At 36.8% G+C, this 18,711-nt stretch overlaps 2 protein-coding genes across 2 annotated transcripts in view; both read left to right on the top strand.

Annotated features, from left to right (window-relative positions):
- The window catches only part of LOC5567283 (octopamine receptor beta-2R), a 410,493-nt gene that overhangs the window by 126,361 nt on the left and 265,421 nt on the right, over positions 1–18,711 (top strand). The gene's annotated exons all lie outside the window — the stretch shown is intronic.
- On the top strand, positions 7,943–8,494 carry LOC110674094 (osteocalcin 2-like; the record flags this gene model as incomplete). The annotated part of the gene is made up of 1 exon (XM_021837651.1): positions 7,943–8,494. A coding segment is annotated over one exon (552 nt), but the record flags the coding sequence as incomplete, so codon positions are not given.

Genomic DNA, 18,711 nt, shown 5'->3' with positions numbered 1-18,711 from the left:
GATTCTTGATGCAATGAGTGGAGTTCACAACTTAGTCCTAAATAAACGGATCAATTTTATCATTCTCTTGGAGCACTTATATAGTGACAAACATGACGTTCCGTCACATCATTAAAGTCAATTAATTAGCGGATCAATGATTGGGTAACACCTAAGAATCATACACATAAGTGTTTTTGTTCGTAATTCGGCCAAACGGCATTCGGCCAAACGACCCGTTCGGCCGAATGGCATTCGGCTAAATGGCCGGACACCATTCATACTATGAGTACCCGTTCTTATTGTTTTAAATCAAAAGGAAAAAAACCCTGCCTCCACAGGAAACTTCTACTCCGCCTCTTCCTATACCGAAAATTCTAACGGAAAATCATCAGATAATATATCCACTTCAAGTGATATGTCTCCCTCTGATTTTATTTTTCTAACTGAACAATTGAATCTAATGATTGATGCAATGTTCAAAGCCACCACTATGACTGAAATAGTCCAAGTAGGTGTAAAATTTACAAATCAAATTGTTATTGGATTACGTTTTTCCAATGGATCCAAACAATAATTTAAATATTTTAAATAACAATGCTCGTTCTCTGAATGGTAAAGAGGACGAGCTGTTTAATTTTCTTACGGTTAATAACGTGCATATAGCAGTTATTACCGAAACGTATTTAAAACCTGGATCTGATCGACTTGATGGGGTATGTGGGGGAGTTGCAATCATCATTCATAGGCGTATAAAACATCAACTGTTTTCGTCATTTGAAACTAAAGTTTTTGAAACTTAAGGTGTTTCAGTTAAAACAAAGCTTGGTAAATATACTTTCATAGCTGCCTATTTGCCCTTTCAATGCTCTGGACAGCAAGTTAATTTGCTCCAAACTGACTTGCGAAAATTGACTCGCAATAAGTCAAAATTTTTTGTCATTGGTGACTTTAATGCCAAACATCGGCCATGGAATAATTCTCAAAGTAATTCCAACGGCAAAATTTTATTTGATGAGTGCTCTTCAGGATATTTCTCAATTCAATACCCTGATAGCCCTTCATGTTTTTCCTCTTCTAGAAATCCATCTACGATTGACTTGGTCTTAACGGGCTCTAGTCATCTTTGTGGCCAACTGATTACTCATGCTGATTTTGATTCTGATCATGTCCCTGTTACATTTCAAATATCCCATGAAGCGATTCTCAATCCTATCAGCTCCACTGAGCCGACTCGAATATATATGAAACATTTATTGACTCTAATCTTGATGTTAATATTCCCTAACAAACAAAACTTGATATTGACAATGCTCTTGAAATTTAACAAATTCCATTGTTGAAACCAGGAGCATTGCAATTCCAAAATGTGATGTAAAATTTGAATCTGTGATTATAGACGATGATCTTAAACTTTTGATCCGTCTTAAAAACGTGAGGAAAAGGCAATTTCAACGCACTCGCGATCCAGCTATGAAAATTATATAACAGGATTTGCAGAAAGAAATCAAGAAACGTTTTGCACAATTAGGAAACAAAAATTTTGAAAATAAAATTTCTCAATTGGACCCTGGCTCTGAACCCCTTTGAAAAATATCTAAAATCTTGAAAAAACCTCAGAAGCCAATACCGGCATTGAAAGAGGAAAACAAATTATTACTAATAAATTACGAAAAAGCTCAATAACTTGCTATGCAGTTTGAAAGTGCGCACAATTTTAATTTAAAGTCAAGTTACTCAGGAGTTCGAAAATATTCTCAATCAAGAGAACGTTTTCGAAAATGCCTGGGAGACTGATTTTGAAGAAGTGAGAACTATTATTAAAAAAATCAAAAATATGAAAGCTCCTGGCGATGATGAAATTTTCTACATCCTCATCAAGGAACTTCCAGAAACTGGCTTATCATTTTTAGTTGATATATTTCACAAATGTTTGCAATTAGCACATTTTCCTGACGCATGGAAAAATGCTAAGGTTGTTCCAATTTTAAAACCAGACAAAAATCCTGCAGAAGCTTCTAGCTATCGTCCAATCAGTTTGCTTTCCTCCATCAGTAAACTTTTTGAAATGGTCATTTTGAACAGAATAATGGCCCACATCAACAAAAATTCAATTTTTGCTAATGAACAGTTCGGATTCCGCCATGGACATTCGACCACTCATCAACTTTTACGTGTAACAAATTTGATCCGTTCCAACAAATCTGAATGCTATTCTACTGGTCTTGCTCTTCTATAAATAGCATTCGACAGTGTTTGGCATGAAGGACTGATTGTAAAATTAAAAAACTTTAATTTTCCAACATACATTGTTAGAATAATTCAAAGTTATCTGTCAAATCGTTAATTCATCAGGTTAATTATCAGAACTCCAGATTTGAAGACTTCCTGTATGAGCTGGTGTTCCCCAAGGTAGCATTTTGGGACCAATATTATACAATATTTTCAAATCTGACTTACCTGAGTTACCTCAGGGATATTAAAATTCCTTGTTTGCGGATGACACAGGCCTCTCCGCCAAAGGACGATGTCTGCGTGTCATCTGCAGTCGATTGCAAAAAAGTTTGGATATTTTTTCTTCATAATTGCAAAAATGGAAGATTTCTCCTAATGCTTCCAAAACTCAACTCATAATATTCTCACATAAACCAAAAGCTTTTTATTTGAAACCTTCAAGTAGACATATTGCCACGATGAGAGGGTTTTCAATAAATTGGTCAGATGAAGTTAAGTATCTAGGGCTCATGCTAGATAAGAATTGACCTTCAAAAATCACATTGAGGGCATTCAACCCAAATGTAATATATATGTAAGATGTCTCTATCTCCTCATGAATAGAAAATCAAAACTTTGTCCTAAGAACAAGCTTTTGATATTCAAACAAAGTTTCAGGCCAGCCATGTTGTATGGTGTACCAATATGGACTAGCTGTTGTAATCAGCCTCCTGACACCGCCCATACTACCCCATTGGAAAATAACGAGCAAACATCTATGATTCCCACTGGGAAGTGGTCCAAGTCTGAAAGACTTCCTGTAAGAGCTGGTGTTCCTCAAAGCAGCATTGTGAGACCAATATTATACAATATTTTCACATCTGACTTACCTGAGCAACCTCAGGGATGTCAAAAACCGTTGTTTGCACATCACACAGGCCTCTCGTTCAAAATACGAAGCATGTTACATATTTTATAATATGTGTTCAAATTCACATCCGACGCAGCATATTGCACCAAATTAGCACAATTGAAAACATTTGATGCAAAAAGTGAGCAATCAATTTATAGCGCGTCAGCTGTTTCCACACAGGGATCATCACACAGTTGCATAAGTTTTCAGATTCCCACGGAAGGGAAACCCACCTCCTTTATGATTCACATTGATTTTTGTGCTAACTCGGCAGGAAAATTCTTTGTCCTTTCCCGGTGAGAACACTGGGAATCTAGAACGGTACATACCACATCGTGCGATAATCTCTCTTCATTATCCGAAACGAGGAATAATAATTGAAAAAGTTTCTGCTTAAGGGAGCCCTGCAGCATCAGGGGCTCAAATAGCCGTAGTGGTAAATGGGCAGCTATTCAGCTGAGGGTCGTGGGTTTGAATCCCACCTGTTGAGGATCTTTTCGAGCATCTTCTAAGGTGGTCAATTGGCAAAGAAAGCTCTCAGTTAATAACTGTAGAAGTGCTCATAAGAACACTAAACTGAGAAGAAGGCTCTGTCCCAGTGGGGCTGTAACACCAGAAGAAGCCCTGCAGCAGTGGTCGACATTGGATCAACTTTTCGGACTCGGTTGGTTGATCTTGTAATGTGCCAAGAAAATGACGACGGGCGGTGAACTGGTTATCGTATCCAACTCCATTATGGCGATGTATTTATAGGGATTTGCAAAGATAAAGCAAACTTGCTGACTTGATAACTCGATACAAGGAGAGGGAAAAACTATCGTTTCGTTTAATCGAATCGGTTCTTGTCGGAGTTTGCCTCGGGATGGGGAAGGGGGAAAGTTTCTCATGGACAAACTTGAGGTTAGCCTAGGAACTTATCTGGCTATCTTGGAATTGTCATGTTATAACAGAGTTGGGAATATCGCTTCTTCCATGCGCTTGCTTGTTGCATATTCATTCATAGTGTAAAGTTGTTCAATGTATTATATTTTTGGACAGCTTTGAATTGGAAATGAAGGCTTTTATTCCCTTCATTTGAAATCTAAATCAAAGCGATTGCTATTAGCAAGACATACTTCTGCTAAAACGATAATAACCTATCATCGAAAAATAAATGTTTATCAAAGGAAACCAAATGAAATCAGATCTCGGCAATTTCAAAACCACCCTAAAACGCAATTGAAAGTTTCGATGCGATGACCACAAGGCTTTTCCGAATACTGGGTCATCTGAAAAACAACAACAAGCCCTCCAACCGTGGATAGGAGGACTCTTCCAAACGACCCAAAACACAAACCACATGCGGCACTCGAAATCGGCAACCAGAGGAACCAATTCCAATCGAAACGGATAAACATATCGCCGGACAGTCAGTCAAGTAGTTTATCTAGTGTGATGTATGTTGCATATGGGGAAGAGGTCCTATGCTTAGGATGCTGTTTCTGTGTTCCGATCGATAATGTTGATACAAAATGCGCTTGACCTGCATCTGATTTCCTGGTTCAGCGCAGTGCTTTCCACCGCACACACACGCTCCAATCAACGCGGGGATGGGATAATTCGCATAAAGACGTTTCGCATAGAGCACATTTGGTATAATAGATTGTTTGTATAATGGGGATTAAATGCTTTCTTTGAAAGTCTACTGGTTCTTGGTTGAAACTGCTTTATGCGTCGAATGTCTTTATGTGAAACATCCATATGAGTGATATTATGCGAAATGGATCACCCCCAATCAACGCAAGTAGGTACTAGTGAGTGGATGGTCAGATGAGGCCTCCGATGGATGTGGGTGACATCAAAGAGCCTTTGAAAGCACTACTCCTGTACATAGAAGAGAGAGAGCCCCTGAATGAAAGTTTACGTTGCAAGTTATTGATGCGTCCGGGCCCGGATTGGATGTTGGCATTGGGTAAATACACAAACTCGGTAGCGCTGATTTTGATGTGGGTAAGCACAAACAAATGCCCAGAGCCAGAGCGGATTATCACTCCGGTTCACTGCCGGTCGCCATCAAAGGCGGTTTCGATGTTTTCGTGTCGGTTGTCACTTCTTGGTAGTGCAATTGGAAAATTTTGAGGAATGTGATTGTTGTGAGGAAACGTGGCTAGAACATTTAGTGGCGGATTTCATCATTTGAAACTACTAAAGTGTGTCCCTTCGTTAATAAAAAAAATTCCTTCGTTATACATTTCAGCAAGTAATTTATCGACCTACCCACTGATGAAATTCACAACCTTTTCCCTACTAAACATCCAAACCACTACACGTTGCTCCAACCCTTTCCCAAACACTCATCAATCACTTCAGTCACCAATCAGTCACGGCATCATCACCAAACATCGACTTCGAGAACGGTGACATCTTGGCGCTGCTAGCTGTGGTAAGGCTACACTCTCTGCCCTGGTGTGAACATCTCCCCGAACATGACTTGCAATTACGATTTCGAAAGTCATGTGCCTCAATTTCCTCGCGCCATCGTTTCGACCGGTATACAATAGTTACGGCGACGACAACGACGACAACTGTATCATCATTTCACTGATGCTACTTGTATTCTATATAGGAGGAGAACAGTGCTCCAGAGCTCACCGCCCATCGACGATTGTGAACATCTAGTTACGAGAGTTGAATTGCGAGAACGGAACGACAATGAATTTATGGGATCTCACTCTTCAGATGCCCCCGCACTCCGGTCGACAATTGATCGACACCAGAGGTTCGCAAACATTTTGGAACTCTTGTCGAGCTGAATTAGAAACATTCAGGAGTGAATAATAAGAACAAGAACAAGAACAAGAACAAGAACAAGAACAAGAACAAGAACAAGAACAAGAACAAGAACAAGAACAAGAACAAGAACAAGAACAAGAACAAGAACAAGAACAAGAACAAGAACAAGAACAAGAACAAGAACAAGAACAAGAACAAGAACAAGAACAAGAACAAGAACAAGAACAAGAACAAGAACAAGAACAAGAACAAGAACAAGAACAAGAACAAGAACAAGAACAAGAACAAGAACAAGAACAAGAAAGAACAAGAACAAGAACAAGAACAAGAACAAGAACAAGAACAAGAACAAGAACAAGAACAAGAACAAGAACAAGAACAAGAACAAGAACAAGAACAAGAACAAGAACAAGAACAAGAACAAGAACAAGAACAAGAACAAGAACAAGAACAAGAACAAGAACAAGAACAAGACAAGAACAAGAACAAGAACAAGAACAAGAACAAGAACAAGAACAAGAACAAGAACAAGAACAAGAACAAGAACAAGAACAAGAACAAGAACAAGAACAAGAACAAGAACAAGAACAAGAACAAGAACAAGAACAAGAACAAGAACAAGAACAAGAACAAGAACAAGAACAAGAACAAGAACAAGAACAAGAACAAGAACAAGAACAAGAACAAGAACAAGAACAAGAACAAGAACAAGAACAAGAACAAGAACAAGAACAAGAACAAGAACAAGAACAAGAACAAGAACAAGAACAAGAACAAGAACAAGAACAAGAACAAGAACAAGAACAAGAACAAGAACAAGAACAAGAACAAGAACAAGAACAAGAACAAGAACAAGAACAAGAACAAGAACAAGAACAAGAACATGAACATGAACAATTCCGGAATCCGGATTTCAGGATTCCCGGATTTCCGAATTACCTTATTTCCGGATTTCTGGATTTCCGGATTTGTGGGTTACCGGATTTCCAGATTTCCAGGATTTCAGATTTCCTGGTTTCAGGATTTCAGGATTTCCGGATCTCCGGTTTTCCGGATCTCCGGATTTACGGATTTCAAGATTTCCGGATTTTTTTATATCAGGATTTCCGGATTTATAGATTTCCAGGATTTCAGATTTCTAGATTCCTATATTTCTAGATTTATGGATTTGTAGATTTCTGGAGTTCCAAATTTCTGGATTCCTGGATTCCTGGATTTCTGGATTCTTCTGAATCTTCTGAATCTTCTGAATCTTCTGAATCTTCTGAATCTTCTGAATCTTCTGAATCTTCTGAATCTTCTGAATCTTCTGAATCTTCTGAATCTTCTGAATCTTCTGAATCTTCTGAATCTTCTGAATTCTGAATCTCTGAATCTTCTGAATCTTCTGAATCTTCTGAATCTTCTGAATCTTTCTGAATCTTCTGAATCTTCTGAATCTTCTGAATCTTCTGAATCTTCTGAATCTTCTGAATCTTCTGAATCTTCTGAATCTTCTGAATCTTCTGAATCTTCTGAATCTTCTGAATCTTCTGAATCTTCTGAATCTTCTGAATCTTCTGAATCTTCTGAATCTTCTGAATCTTCTGAATCTTCTGAATCTTCTGAATCTTCTGATCTTGAATCTTCTGAATCTTCTGAATCTTCTGAATCTTCTGAATCTTCTGAATCTTCTGAATCTTCTGAATCTTCTGAATCTTCTGAATCTTCTGAATCTTCTGAATCTTCTGAATCTTCTGAATCTTCTGAATCTTCTGAATCTTCTGAATCTTCTGAATCTTCTGAATCTTCTGAATCTTCTGAATCTTCTGAATCTTCTGAATCTTCTGAATCTTCTGAATCTTCTGAATCTTCTGAATCTTCTGAATCTTCTGAATCTTCTGAATCTTCTGAATCTCTGAATCTTCTGAATCTTCTGAATCTTCTGAATCTTCTGAATCTTCTGAATCTTCTGAATCTTCTGAATCTTCTGAATCTTCTGAATCTTCTGATCTTCTGAATCTTCTGAATCTTCTGAATCTTCTGAATCTTCTGATCGAATCTTCGGAATCTTCGGAATCTTCTGAATCTTCTGAATCTTCTGAATCTTCTGAATCTTCTGAATCTTCTGAATCTTCTGAATCTTCTGAATCTTCTGAATCTTCTGAATCTTCTGAATCTTCTGAATCTTCTGAATCTTCTGAATCTTCTGAATCTTCTGAATCTTCTGAATCTTCTGAATCTTCTGAATCTTCTGAATCTTCTGAATCTTCTGAATCTTCTGAATCTTCTGAATCTTCTGAATCTTCTGAATCTTCTGAATCTTCTGAATCTTCTGAATCTTCTGAATCTTCTGAATCTTCTGAATCTTCTGAATCTTCTGAATCTTCTGAATCTTCTGAATCTTCTGAATCTTCTGAATCTTCTGAATCTTCTGAATCTTCTGAATCTTCTGAATCTTCTGAATCTTCTGAATCTTCTGAATCTTCTGAATCTTCTGAATCTTCTGAATCTTCTGAATCTTCTGAATCTTCTGAATCTTCTGAATCTTCTGAATCTTCTGAATCTTCTGAATCTTCTGAATCTTCGGAATCTTCGGAATCTTCGGAATCTTCGGAATCTTCGGAATCTTCGGAATCTTCGGAATCTTCGGAATCTTCGGAATCTTCGGAATCTTCGGAATCTTCGGAATCTTCGGAATCTTCGGAATCTTCGGAATCTTCGGAATCTTCGGAATCTTCGGAATCTTCGGAATCTTCGGAATCTTCGGAATCTTCGGAATCTTCGGAATCTTCGGAATCTTCGGAATCTTCGGAATCTTCGGAATCTTCGGAATCTTCGGAATCTTCGGAATCTTCGGAATCTTCGGAATCTTCGGAATCTTCGGAATCTTCGGAATCTTCTGAATCTTCGGAATCTTCTGAATCTTCTGAATCTTCTGAATCTTCTGAATCTTCTGAATCTTCTGAATCTTCTGAATCTTCTGAATCTTCTGAATCTTCTGAATCTTCTGAATCTTCTGAATCTTCTGAATCTTCTGAATCTTCTGAATCTTCTGAATCTTCTGAATCTAATCTTCTGAATCTTCTGAATCTTCTGAATCTTCTGAATCTTCTGAATCTTCTGAATCTTCTGAATCTTCTGAATCTTCTGAATCTTCTGAATCTTCTGAATCTTCTGAATCTTCTGAATCTTCTGAATCTTCTGAATCTTCTGAATCTTCTGAATCTTCTGAATCTTCTGAATCTTCTGAATCTTCTGAATCTTCTGAATCTTCTGAATCTTCTGAATCTTCTGAATCTTCTGAATCTTCTGAATCTTCTGAATCTTCTGAATCTTCTGAATCTTCTGAATCTTCTGAATCTTCTGAATCTTCTGAATCTTCTGAATCTTCTGAATCTTCTGAATCTTCTGAATCTTCTGAATCTTCTGAATCTTCTGAATCTTCTGAATCTTCTGAATCTTCTGAATCTTCTGAATCTCTGAATCTTCTGAATCTTCTGAATCTTCTGAATCTTCTGAATCTTCTGAATCTTCTGAATCTTCTGAATCTTCTGAATCTTCTGAATCTTCTGAATCTTCTGAATCTTCTGAATCTTCTGAATCTTCTGAATCTTCTGAATCTTCTGAATCTTCTGAATCTTCTGAATCTTCTGAATCTTCTGAATCTTCTGAATCTTCTGAATCTTCTGAATCTTCTGAATCTTCTGAATCTTCTGAATCTTCTGAATCTTCTGAATCTTCTGAATTCTGAATCTTCTGAATCTTCTGAATCTTCTGAATCTTCTGAATCTTCTGAATCTTCTGAATCTTCTGAATCTTCTGAATCTTCTGAATCTTCGGAATCTTCTGAATCTTCGGAATCTTCGGAATCTTCTGAATCTTCTGAATCTTCTGAATCTTCTGAATCTTCTGAATCTTCTGAATCTTCTGAATCTTCTGAATCTTCTGAATCTTCTGAATCTTCTGAATCTTCTGAATCTTCTGAATCTTCTGAATCTTCTCTTCTGAATCTTCTGAATCTTCTGAATCTTCTGAATCTTCTGAATCTTCTGAATCTTCTGAATCTTCTGAATCTTCTGAATCTTCTGAATCTTCTGAATCTTCTGAATCTTCTGAATCTTCTGAATCTTCTGAATCTTCTGAATCTTCTGAATCTTCTGAATCTTCTGAATCTTCTGAATCTTCTGAATCTTCTGAATCTTCTGAATCTTCTGAATCTTCTGAATCTTCTGAATCTTCTGAATCTTCTGAATCTTCTGAATCTTCTGAATCTTCTGAATCTTCTGAATCTTCTGAATCTTCTGAATCTTCTGAATCTTCTGAATCTTCTGAATCTTCTGAATCTTCGGAATCTTCGGAATCTTCGGAATCTTCGGAATCTTCGGAATCTTCGGAATCTTCGGAATCTTCGGAATCTTCGGAATCTTCGGAATCTTCGGAATCTTCGGAATCTTCGGAATCTTCGGAATCTTCGGAATCTTCGGAATCTTCGGAATCTTCGGAATCTTCGGAATCTTCGGAATCTTCGGAATCTTCGGAATCTTCGGAATCTTCGGAATCTTCGGAATCTTCGGAATCTTCGGAATCTTCGGAATCTTCGGAATCTTCGGAATCTTCGGAATCTTCGGAATCTTCGGAATCTTCGGAATCTTCGGAATCTTCGGAATCTTCGGAATCTTCGGAATCTTCGGAATCTTCGGAATCTTCGGAATCTTCGGAATCTTCGGAATCTTCGGAATCTTCGGAATCTTCGGAATCTTCGGAATCTTCGGAATCTTCGGAATCTTCGGAATCTTCGGAATCTTCGGAATCTTCGGAATCTTCGGAATCTTCGGAATCTTCGGAATCTTCGGAATCTTCGGAATCTTCGGAATCTTCGGAATCTTCGGAATCTTCGGAATCTTCGGAATCTTCGGAATCTTCGGAATCTTCGGAATCTTCGGAATCTTCGGAATCTTCGGAATCTTCGGAATCTTCGGAATCTTCGGAATCTTCGGAATCTTCTGAATCTTCTGAATCTTCTGAATCTTCTGAATCTTCTGAATCTTCTGAATCTTCTGAATCTTCTGAATCTTCTGAATCTTCTGAATCTTCTGAATCTTCTGAATCTTCTGAATCTTCTGAATCTTCTGAATCTTCTGAATCTTCTGAATCTTCTGAATCTTCTGAATCTTCTGAATCTTCTGAATCTTCTGAATCTTCTGAATCTTCTGAATCTTCTGAATCTTCTGAATCTTCTGAATCTTCTGAATCTTCTGAATCTTCTGAATCTTCTGAATCTTCTGAATCTTCTGAATCTTCTGAATCTTCTGAATCTTCTGAATCTTCTGAATCTTCTGAATCTTCTGAATCTTCTGAATCTTCTGAATCTTCTGAATCTTCTGAATCTTCTGAATCTTCTGAATCTTCTGAATCTTCTGAATCTTCTGAATCTTCTGAATCTTCTGAATCTTCTGAATCTTCTGAATCTTCTGAATCTTCTGAATCTTCTGAATCTTCTGAATCTTCTGATCTTCTGAATCTTCTGAATCTTCTGAATCTTCTAAATCTTCTGAATCTTACTGAATCTTCTGAATCTTCTGAATCTTCTGAATCTTTGAATGAATCTTCTGAATCTTCTGGAATTCCTTCTGAATCTTCTGAATCTTCTGAATCTTCTGATATCTTCGGAATCTTCTGAATCTCTGAATCTTCTTGAATCTTCCTGAATCTTCTTGAACCTTCTTAATCGATCTGATTATGTTGATTCCCCTTTTTCTGTTTACTTCATGATTTACGTTGAGAACCACTGCGCGTTTGCATCGCTAAGCCATAGCTATATTGCTATCTCGAAACTGTTGTTTCCGTGTCGTTGAATCGATTGAGATTGGACAATCGAACCCGGCAGGCAACCCGAGGTGGCCAGCAGACGGAAAAAGTGCATCTTACCCACATTCTACACGGGTTGCTCTGTTCCGTACGTAGCGTGCCCCGACACCGTTAGATTGAGACGACGATGGCTTATGATGATGATGATGATGATGCTGATGGTCGGGGCGTTTATGTTTATGCACTGTTCTGAATGAAATACAGCGGACTAGAGGGGTGATGACGATGGGTGTCGGAGAACACCAATCGTGATCACATTTTTTCCAATCAATTTACTCGTTGAAAAGATGCGCTTGCTGCCTGCATCGATCGGGATGGTAATCAGCACTGGTTAAACTTTCGATCGGTGGGTCAATTGTGGTAAATTGATTAGTGGCAATTGGAGATTGATTGATATCGATTGGGATGGGGGTTTCATGTTACATCAGAAGGGCATTGGTTGTGAAAGATAGTTATGTAGTGATTGTCACTTGATTCTTGACCACTAATTATACATTTTTTCTTCTTTTATTACAGGTGAGTCGAAGTTGAACTCAACCGCCAAGTTCATCAAGATTTGAAGGTATGAGAATCGTACAAAGCTATCAAAATGATGTAACAATTGACATGGAGGTGTAGCGGGTTTCAAATTACCGTGCGATAGCGTGATCAAAACAATGTTGCATGTCGTTTTGTCAAAGCATCTAGCAAACGGATTTCTCTTGCTGAGCGCTCAGAAAAAATATCATGATTCATGCCACATCTAGTGACTATCAATCGGATGCTATTTCATTCGTTTTAGAGAACTTCACACGCTTACGAGGGACTGATTTAGTTGCAACAATGTTGTCAGTGGAAGATCATTACACCTTATTAGAACTGATTGGATGGATGCAGTTGATGATGGGGGGAAAAGCAAATTATGATTGTGCTCAAAGAGGTAAATGGGATCATTTTAAGAAGAAAGTTGTTCATGATTTAACTGAGATAGAAAGCGTTAAAGTTTTTACTTTTCAATATAAAACGATACCTCCATGAGTCGATGTTCCATTACTCGATATCGACTCATAGAACCATATTGAAAACAAAATTTCATGGTTACTATGATGGTCCCCTTAAACGGCTTTCCAAGTCATTTGTTTCCACGACTCGATATTTTCATGAGTGGATGGTCCCTTGAGATATCGACTCATGGAAGTTTGACTGTATATAGTTTTACGTATATTTAATTATGACTTCCAGCAAACTTCTTTTTCCCATCTAACAGAAAACCAATCCACGGAAAATAACTGTTCACACCTTCATAAAGATACTACAACTTCTTCCACACTTCTAAAGCATGTCGTTGACATTCAGATCCATCCCCCAGCAACTTGAAACATGTCAAGAAACTGCATACCCGTATAACCGTAGAAGTTTATCGTCTTTCCCGAAAAATTTCCACGCTGTCTTCAGGAAGGTACACCATCCCGCCAACCGTCAGTAAACTAAAAACTTTCAATCGAAACTTAAACCGTAGATCCAAAACAGCAATAAAGCAAGTTACTACCGGCTGCCTAGGGGAGCAAACTGCTTTGGTGGTGACTTATACTTCGAGGCATTCGCGTTGACCGACCACACCATCTGAAACAGTATCCGATGGGTAGTATCATGTTGATTGGATCGAAAACTCCCCGAAAGCGTCCAGCTTACGGGGAACACGACACCAAAGAAGACCCCCCGTCGCTGTGATTTGGAAACTTTCCTCCCACCATCAATATGAATGTTTCTATGGTGGTGTCTAAGTTCTGGTAGTCTTCGGACCCACCGACAGAAAGTTGGTTTTTACTTCGGAAAGTAATCTGATCTCCCAAGACTCTGAGGACGACCGATGATGATGGCGTATCGAAAAACCGCAATCAATGCGATATTATCTTCAGTGTGCCGGCACTAATTCCTTGGTCATCAATTAGTGAAGTTTGGGGTGTTGTCTATTCTAGGGAGGATTGCGTCTTCACAGACAATTGGAGTGGAATTGGCGGAATCCTTAATTAAGGTACAGTTGGAAAAGAGCTTGCTAGACATTTGTGGAATAATTAGATTGTTTTTACGCTTGAATTACACTGCTAAGTACTGGGCAGTCATTATACTGCAGTCCGGCCACAAATTGTTGATCAAAAACTTTTTGCCATGCTACATGAGAACTTCAATTACACTTCACCAACCACGACAATTATTTAATGAACAACTCAATCAAGCAGAAAATTAAAAAAAAAACTAAGAAAACGACAATTCCAAGCAAATGCACCCAATAAATCAAAGCAATTATACCCCTTGCTTATCTGATTGAATGCTTTATGAGCCCCACTTGAGTTCACTGGTCGTGTCAAAAATGCGAGTATTAAGTATCAAAAGACTGATTAAAGCCACACGTTCTCCTTCATGTTGGAAATTTTTAAATAGCCATCGCGGTGCATTATAATCGAAATCCTTCATGGTCTTTCCGTGAATAGAAGAATTTCTACATTAGGGTGTCAATGGAATGTATGGGAAAAATTTTGCCATCGAATTTCAAAAAATGGTAGTGCTCAAAAGTTTTGTCTCCTCGAAAAAAGTCCCAATGCAAAATTTGAGCTCAATCGGACTTCATTAAGTGGACCCCCAAAGCGGTCAAAGTTTGGCTTTTTTGATCCATGAAAAATCTCCATCTGAAATTTCCCAAATCGATTTTTTTTTTTTTTTTTTTTTGATGCCAGATGTCTTAGAAATGCATGAAACGTCGAGATCTGGTGTTATTTGGAATTTTTTTTTTTAATCGACCTTTTGGGACTAAGTAAATTTTTGAGTTGGGGGAGTGGGGAGTTAATTGAATTTGAAATGAACGATTTGAATTCAATTGCTGAGAAATTCAAGGCAATAGTATTGAAATATATCCTATATCATTGTTGGCCACTGAAAGCATATTATATGTGATATTTCATTAGGGTGGCTCATTTACTTTCCATTAGGGTAGTCCTTTTTGTTAAAAAAATAAAAAAAAAATTTTTATTGAATATTGAAGACAATAGTATTAGAACATCTCTCACATTATCGTAAGCCATTTTCTACATTTAATATGTGGTATTTTATTAGGATGGTTCACTTATTTTCCATGACGGTGGGCCTCTCTGTCGAAAAATCATAATTTTCTTTGGAGTTTCCATTGGAATTTTAATCGGAATTTCCTTCCAAATTCCTTTTAAAAATTTTTATTGGACTTTTCTACGAAATTTTCTACGGAATTTTCATTAAAATTGGAAATTTATCCTGAATTTGCTTCGGAATATCCTGTGGAATTTTCTTCGGTATCTTTAGAAGTGCCCTTTTGAATTTTCTGTGGTATTTCCTTCGAAATTTCCTATGAAGTGTCCTTCGGAATTTCATTTTGAACTTTTCATTGGAATTTTCTTCGAAATTTATTTCGGAGTTTCTTTTTGAGTTTCCTTTGAAATTTGCTTTGGAATTTTCTTTGGAGTTTCCTTCCGAATTTCTTCTAGAGTTTGTTTCGGAATTTCCTGTGTAATTATCTTTGGAGCTTCCTTCAGAATTGTATTCGAAATATTATTTGGAATTTCTTTCGAAGCATTGGAATTTACTTTGGAATTTCCTTCAAAATTTTCTTTAAAGCTTTCTTCGGAATTTCATTTGGAATTTCTTTTGGACCTTTGAAATTTAGTGCGGAATATTCTTAGAAATTTCCTTTACAATTTTTTTTGGAATTTCTACAGAGTTTTCTTGAGAATTTTCTTCAAAATTTGCTTAGGGTATTCCATAGAAAATTCCTTAGAAATTTTCTACGAAATTTCCTTTTAACTTCCTCTTTTCATTGCAATTTGCTTCGGGATTTGCTAAGGAATTTTCGTAGAAATTCCCTTTTGAATATGCTTTGGATATTTTTTAGAATTGTCGTCGGAATGTCCTTTGGAATGTGCTTCAGAATTTCTTTTAGAATTTTATTCAGTCTTTTTTTAATTTTTTTTCGGGATTTCCTTTTTATTTTGAAGGTTTTCATCGAAGTTTCCTTTGGAATTTCTTTTGGAGCTGTGATTTTTTCTTCGAAATTTCCTTAAAAATTCCTTTTTGAATTTCATTCGGAATTAGCTTTGATTTTTTTTTTATAGAATTTCCTATGGAGTTTTCGGAATTTCCTTTGAAATTTTGCACGGAATTTTCTTCGGAATTTCCTTTGGATTTTTTTCGGAATTTCCTTTGGAATTTTCTTCGCAATTTTCGTCAGAATTTCCTCTGGAATTTGCTTCGGACATTCTGTTGGATTTTTTTTAGTTTCCTTCGGAATTAACTTTGGAATTTCCGTCGAAATTTTCTTAGGAGTATCCTTTAAAATTCCTTTGCAGTTTTCCTTTGAGGCTACTTATCAAATTTTCTTCAGAATTTCCTTTGGAATTCCTTTATTACTTCCTTCAAAATTCTCTTTGAAATTTCTTTCCAAAGTTTATTTCCAAATTTGTTATAGAGTTTCCTCGGAATTTCCTTTGGAATAACCTTTGAAATTAAAAAGGTTCTATGAAGATTTCGGAATTTTATTTAGAAGTTTTGATTGGAATTTTTTACGGAATTTTCCTTTGGACTGTTTTAAGAAATTTTCATCAGAATTTCCGTTGAATTTTCTTGGAATTTACTTTGGAATTTCCTTCGAATTGTTTTTTCAAAATTTTCTTAGGAGTATCCTTTAAAATTCCTTTGTATTCTTCGGAACTTCATATCTCATTTACTTCAGAATTTCCTTTGGAATTTCTTCATGAATTTCTTTCAGTAAGTTGCTTCAGGAAGATATTTTGGATTTCTTTGGAATTACTTTCGGAATTCCCTTCTTCAATTTTTTTTGAAATTTTCTTCGGCGTTTCCTTTGGAAATTCTTTCGGAATTTCTTCTGGAATTGCCTTCGGAATTTTCTTTGGAATTCGCCTCGGAAGTTCCTTTGAAATTTCTTTCTTATCCTTTCGTATTTCCCCTTGAATTTTCTTCGAAATTATCTCTGAAAATTCCTTTGGAATTTCCTCTGGAATTTCTTTTGGGATTTTCTCTGGAATTTCCTTCCGAATTTTCTCTGGAATTTCCTTCAGAATTTTCTCTAGAATTTCCTTCGGAATTTTCTCTAGAATTTCCTGCGAAATTTCCTTTGGAATTTCCTGAGAAATTTCGTCTGGAATTTCCTTCGGAATTTTCCCTGGAATTTCTTTCGGAATTTCCACTGAAATTTCCTTCAGAATTTCCACTGGAATTTCCTTCGTAATTCCCTCTAGAATTTCCTTCGGTATTTCCTCTAGAATTTCCTTCAGAATTTTCTCTGCAATTTGCTTCGGAATTTGCAAAACTAAATTGGAAAGGTCACTGAGGCTCAATGCTTGATCTCTGAGATGAGTGCATCTGAAATCACGAAGTAGCAAGCGGATTTTGTATTAGACGAGGACTCCGAACTGGTTCAGCTTAGTGAAGTGTTGCATTTCGAATGAAAATCACGCAAAACTTTTCAAAAGGACCTTTCTAACAATGAGAGGCTTCTAGAAAACTCTTTTGTTGCTAACTAAGTTACCTTTACATTTTTCGTCGAATATTACGCTAATATTATGTAGTAGTCCACACCATAATCTTTCGGTCTGTAGATATTAAGGTTGAAATTTTCACAATGACACCATAATTAAGGAAAGTGGACGAGACTTTTGCGAGAAATCATGCTTTCAAACTATACGAAAAATGATGCACCCTAATGGAAAATGAGAGAAACTCCTTAATGAAATATGTTAACAGTGTCCTACGATGATGTCGCATATCAAATGGAACTAGAGGCGCATGAATTCAGAGGAATTTAAAGCTTCTCAAAACAAAAATGAAGACAATGGCCTACGATTATAAAAGAGGTGTTAAAATACTATTGTGCTAAAAAAACGGATCAAATTCAAAATTTCTTGATTTTTTTCTTAAATTTTCGGCAAACACCAATGGAAAATAAGTGAACCACCCTAATAAAATACCACATATTAAATGTAGAAAATGGCTTGCGGTAATGTGAGAGATGTTCCAATACTATTGTCTTCAATATTCAATTAAAATTCTATTGTTTTATTTTTTTAACAAAAAGGACCACCCTTATGGAAAGTAAATGAATCACCCTAATGAAATATCACATATAATATGCTTTCAGTGGCCAACAATGATATAGGATATGTTTCAATACTATTGCCTTGAATTTCTCAGCAATTGAATTCAAATCGTTCATTTCAAATTCAATTCACTCCCCCAACTTAAAAATTTCGATTTCGGGAATTTCATGTACCCCCCCCCCTCCTTGGGAGATTTTTCATGGGTCAAAAAAGCCAAACTTTGAACGCTTTGGGGGGGCACTTGATGAAGTCCGATTGAGCTCAAATTTTGCATGGGGACTTTTTTCGAGGAGACAAAACTTTTGAGCACTACCACTTTTTGAAATTCGAAAAATCGATTTTCATTGGCACCCTAATCTACATGTTCTTATCCAGACAACCTTAAGCTCGTATTAAGCCTTGATTACACTACCCGTGCAATGCACGGACGTTAGTTTACAAATATTCGCACGATATTCACGCGACCTGCTCGAGCTAATGCAAAGACGAACTGTTCACAATATATGGGTTCGATCAAAGACGTTTTTTGTCGACGACTGATGGTCGGAGCAAGCAACGTGTGGTTTATCGAAATAATTCATTGTTCGTGCAAATGTCACTTGATTTGGCAGTATAAATATTATTTAAAGACGAGTTCCTTTAATTCATTCTCTTCTGTTTTCAGATGAACATACTTAACAACTCCCAAACCTTTATTCGAGGATTCCTGAATTACTCTGGGAATCCTGAATCATCCGAGAATTACTTCAAGAAATTACTCATAAACTTTAAGGAGCTTCATTTATATTAAAATTATTTTCAAGAATCACCCTATAATTTTTCCGAAGAAGTCCTTCAAGTAATATAAGAGTTTTACAAACTTTT

The sequence above is a fragment of the Aedes aegypti genome, chromosome 1, assembly GCF_002204515.2.
Source record: "Aedes aegypti strain LVP_AGWG chromosome 1, AaegL5.0 Primary Assembly, whole genome shotgun sequence".
Taxonomy (NCBI): Eukaryota; Metazoa; Arthropoda; class Insecta; order Diptera; family Culicidae; genus Aedes; species Aedes aegypti.
This window is presented reverse-complemented; position numbering and strand designations above follow the sequence as displayed.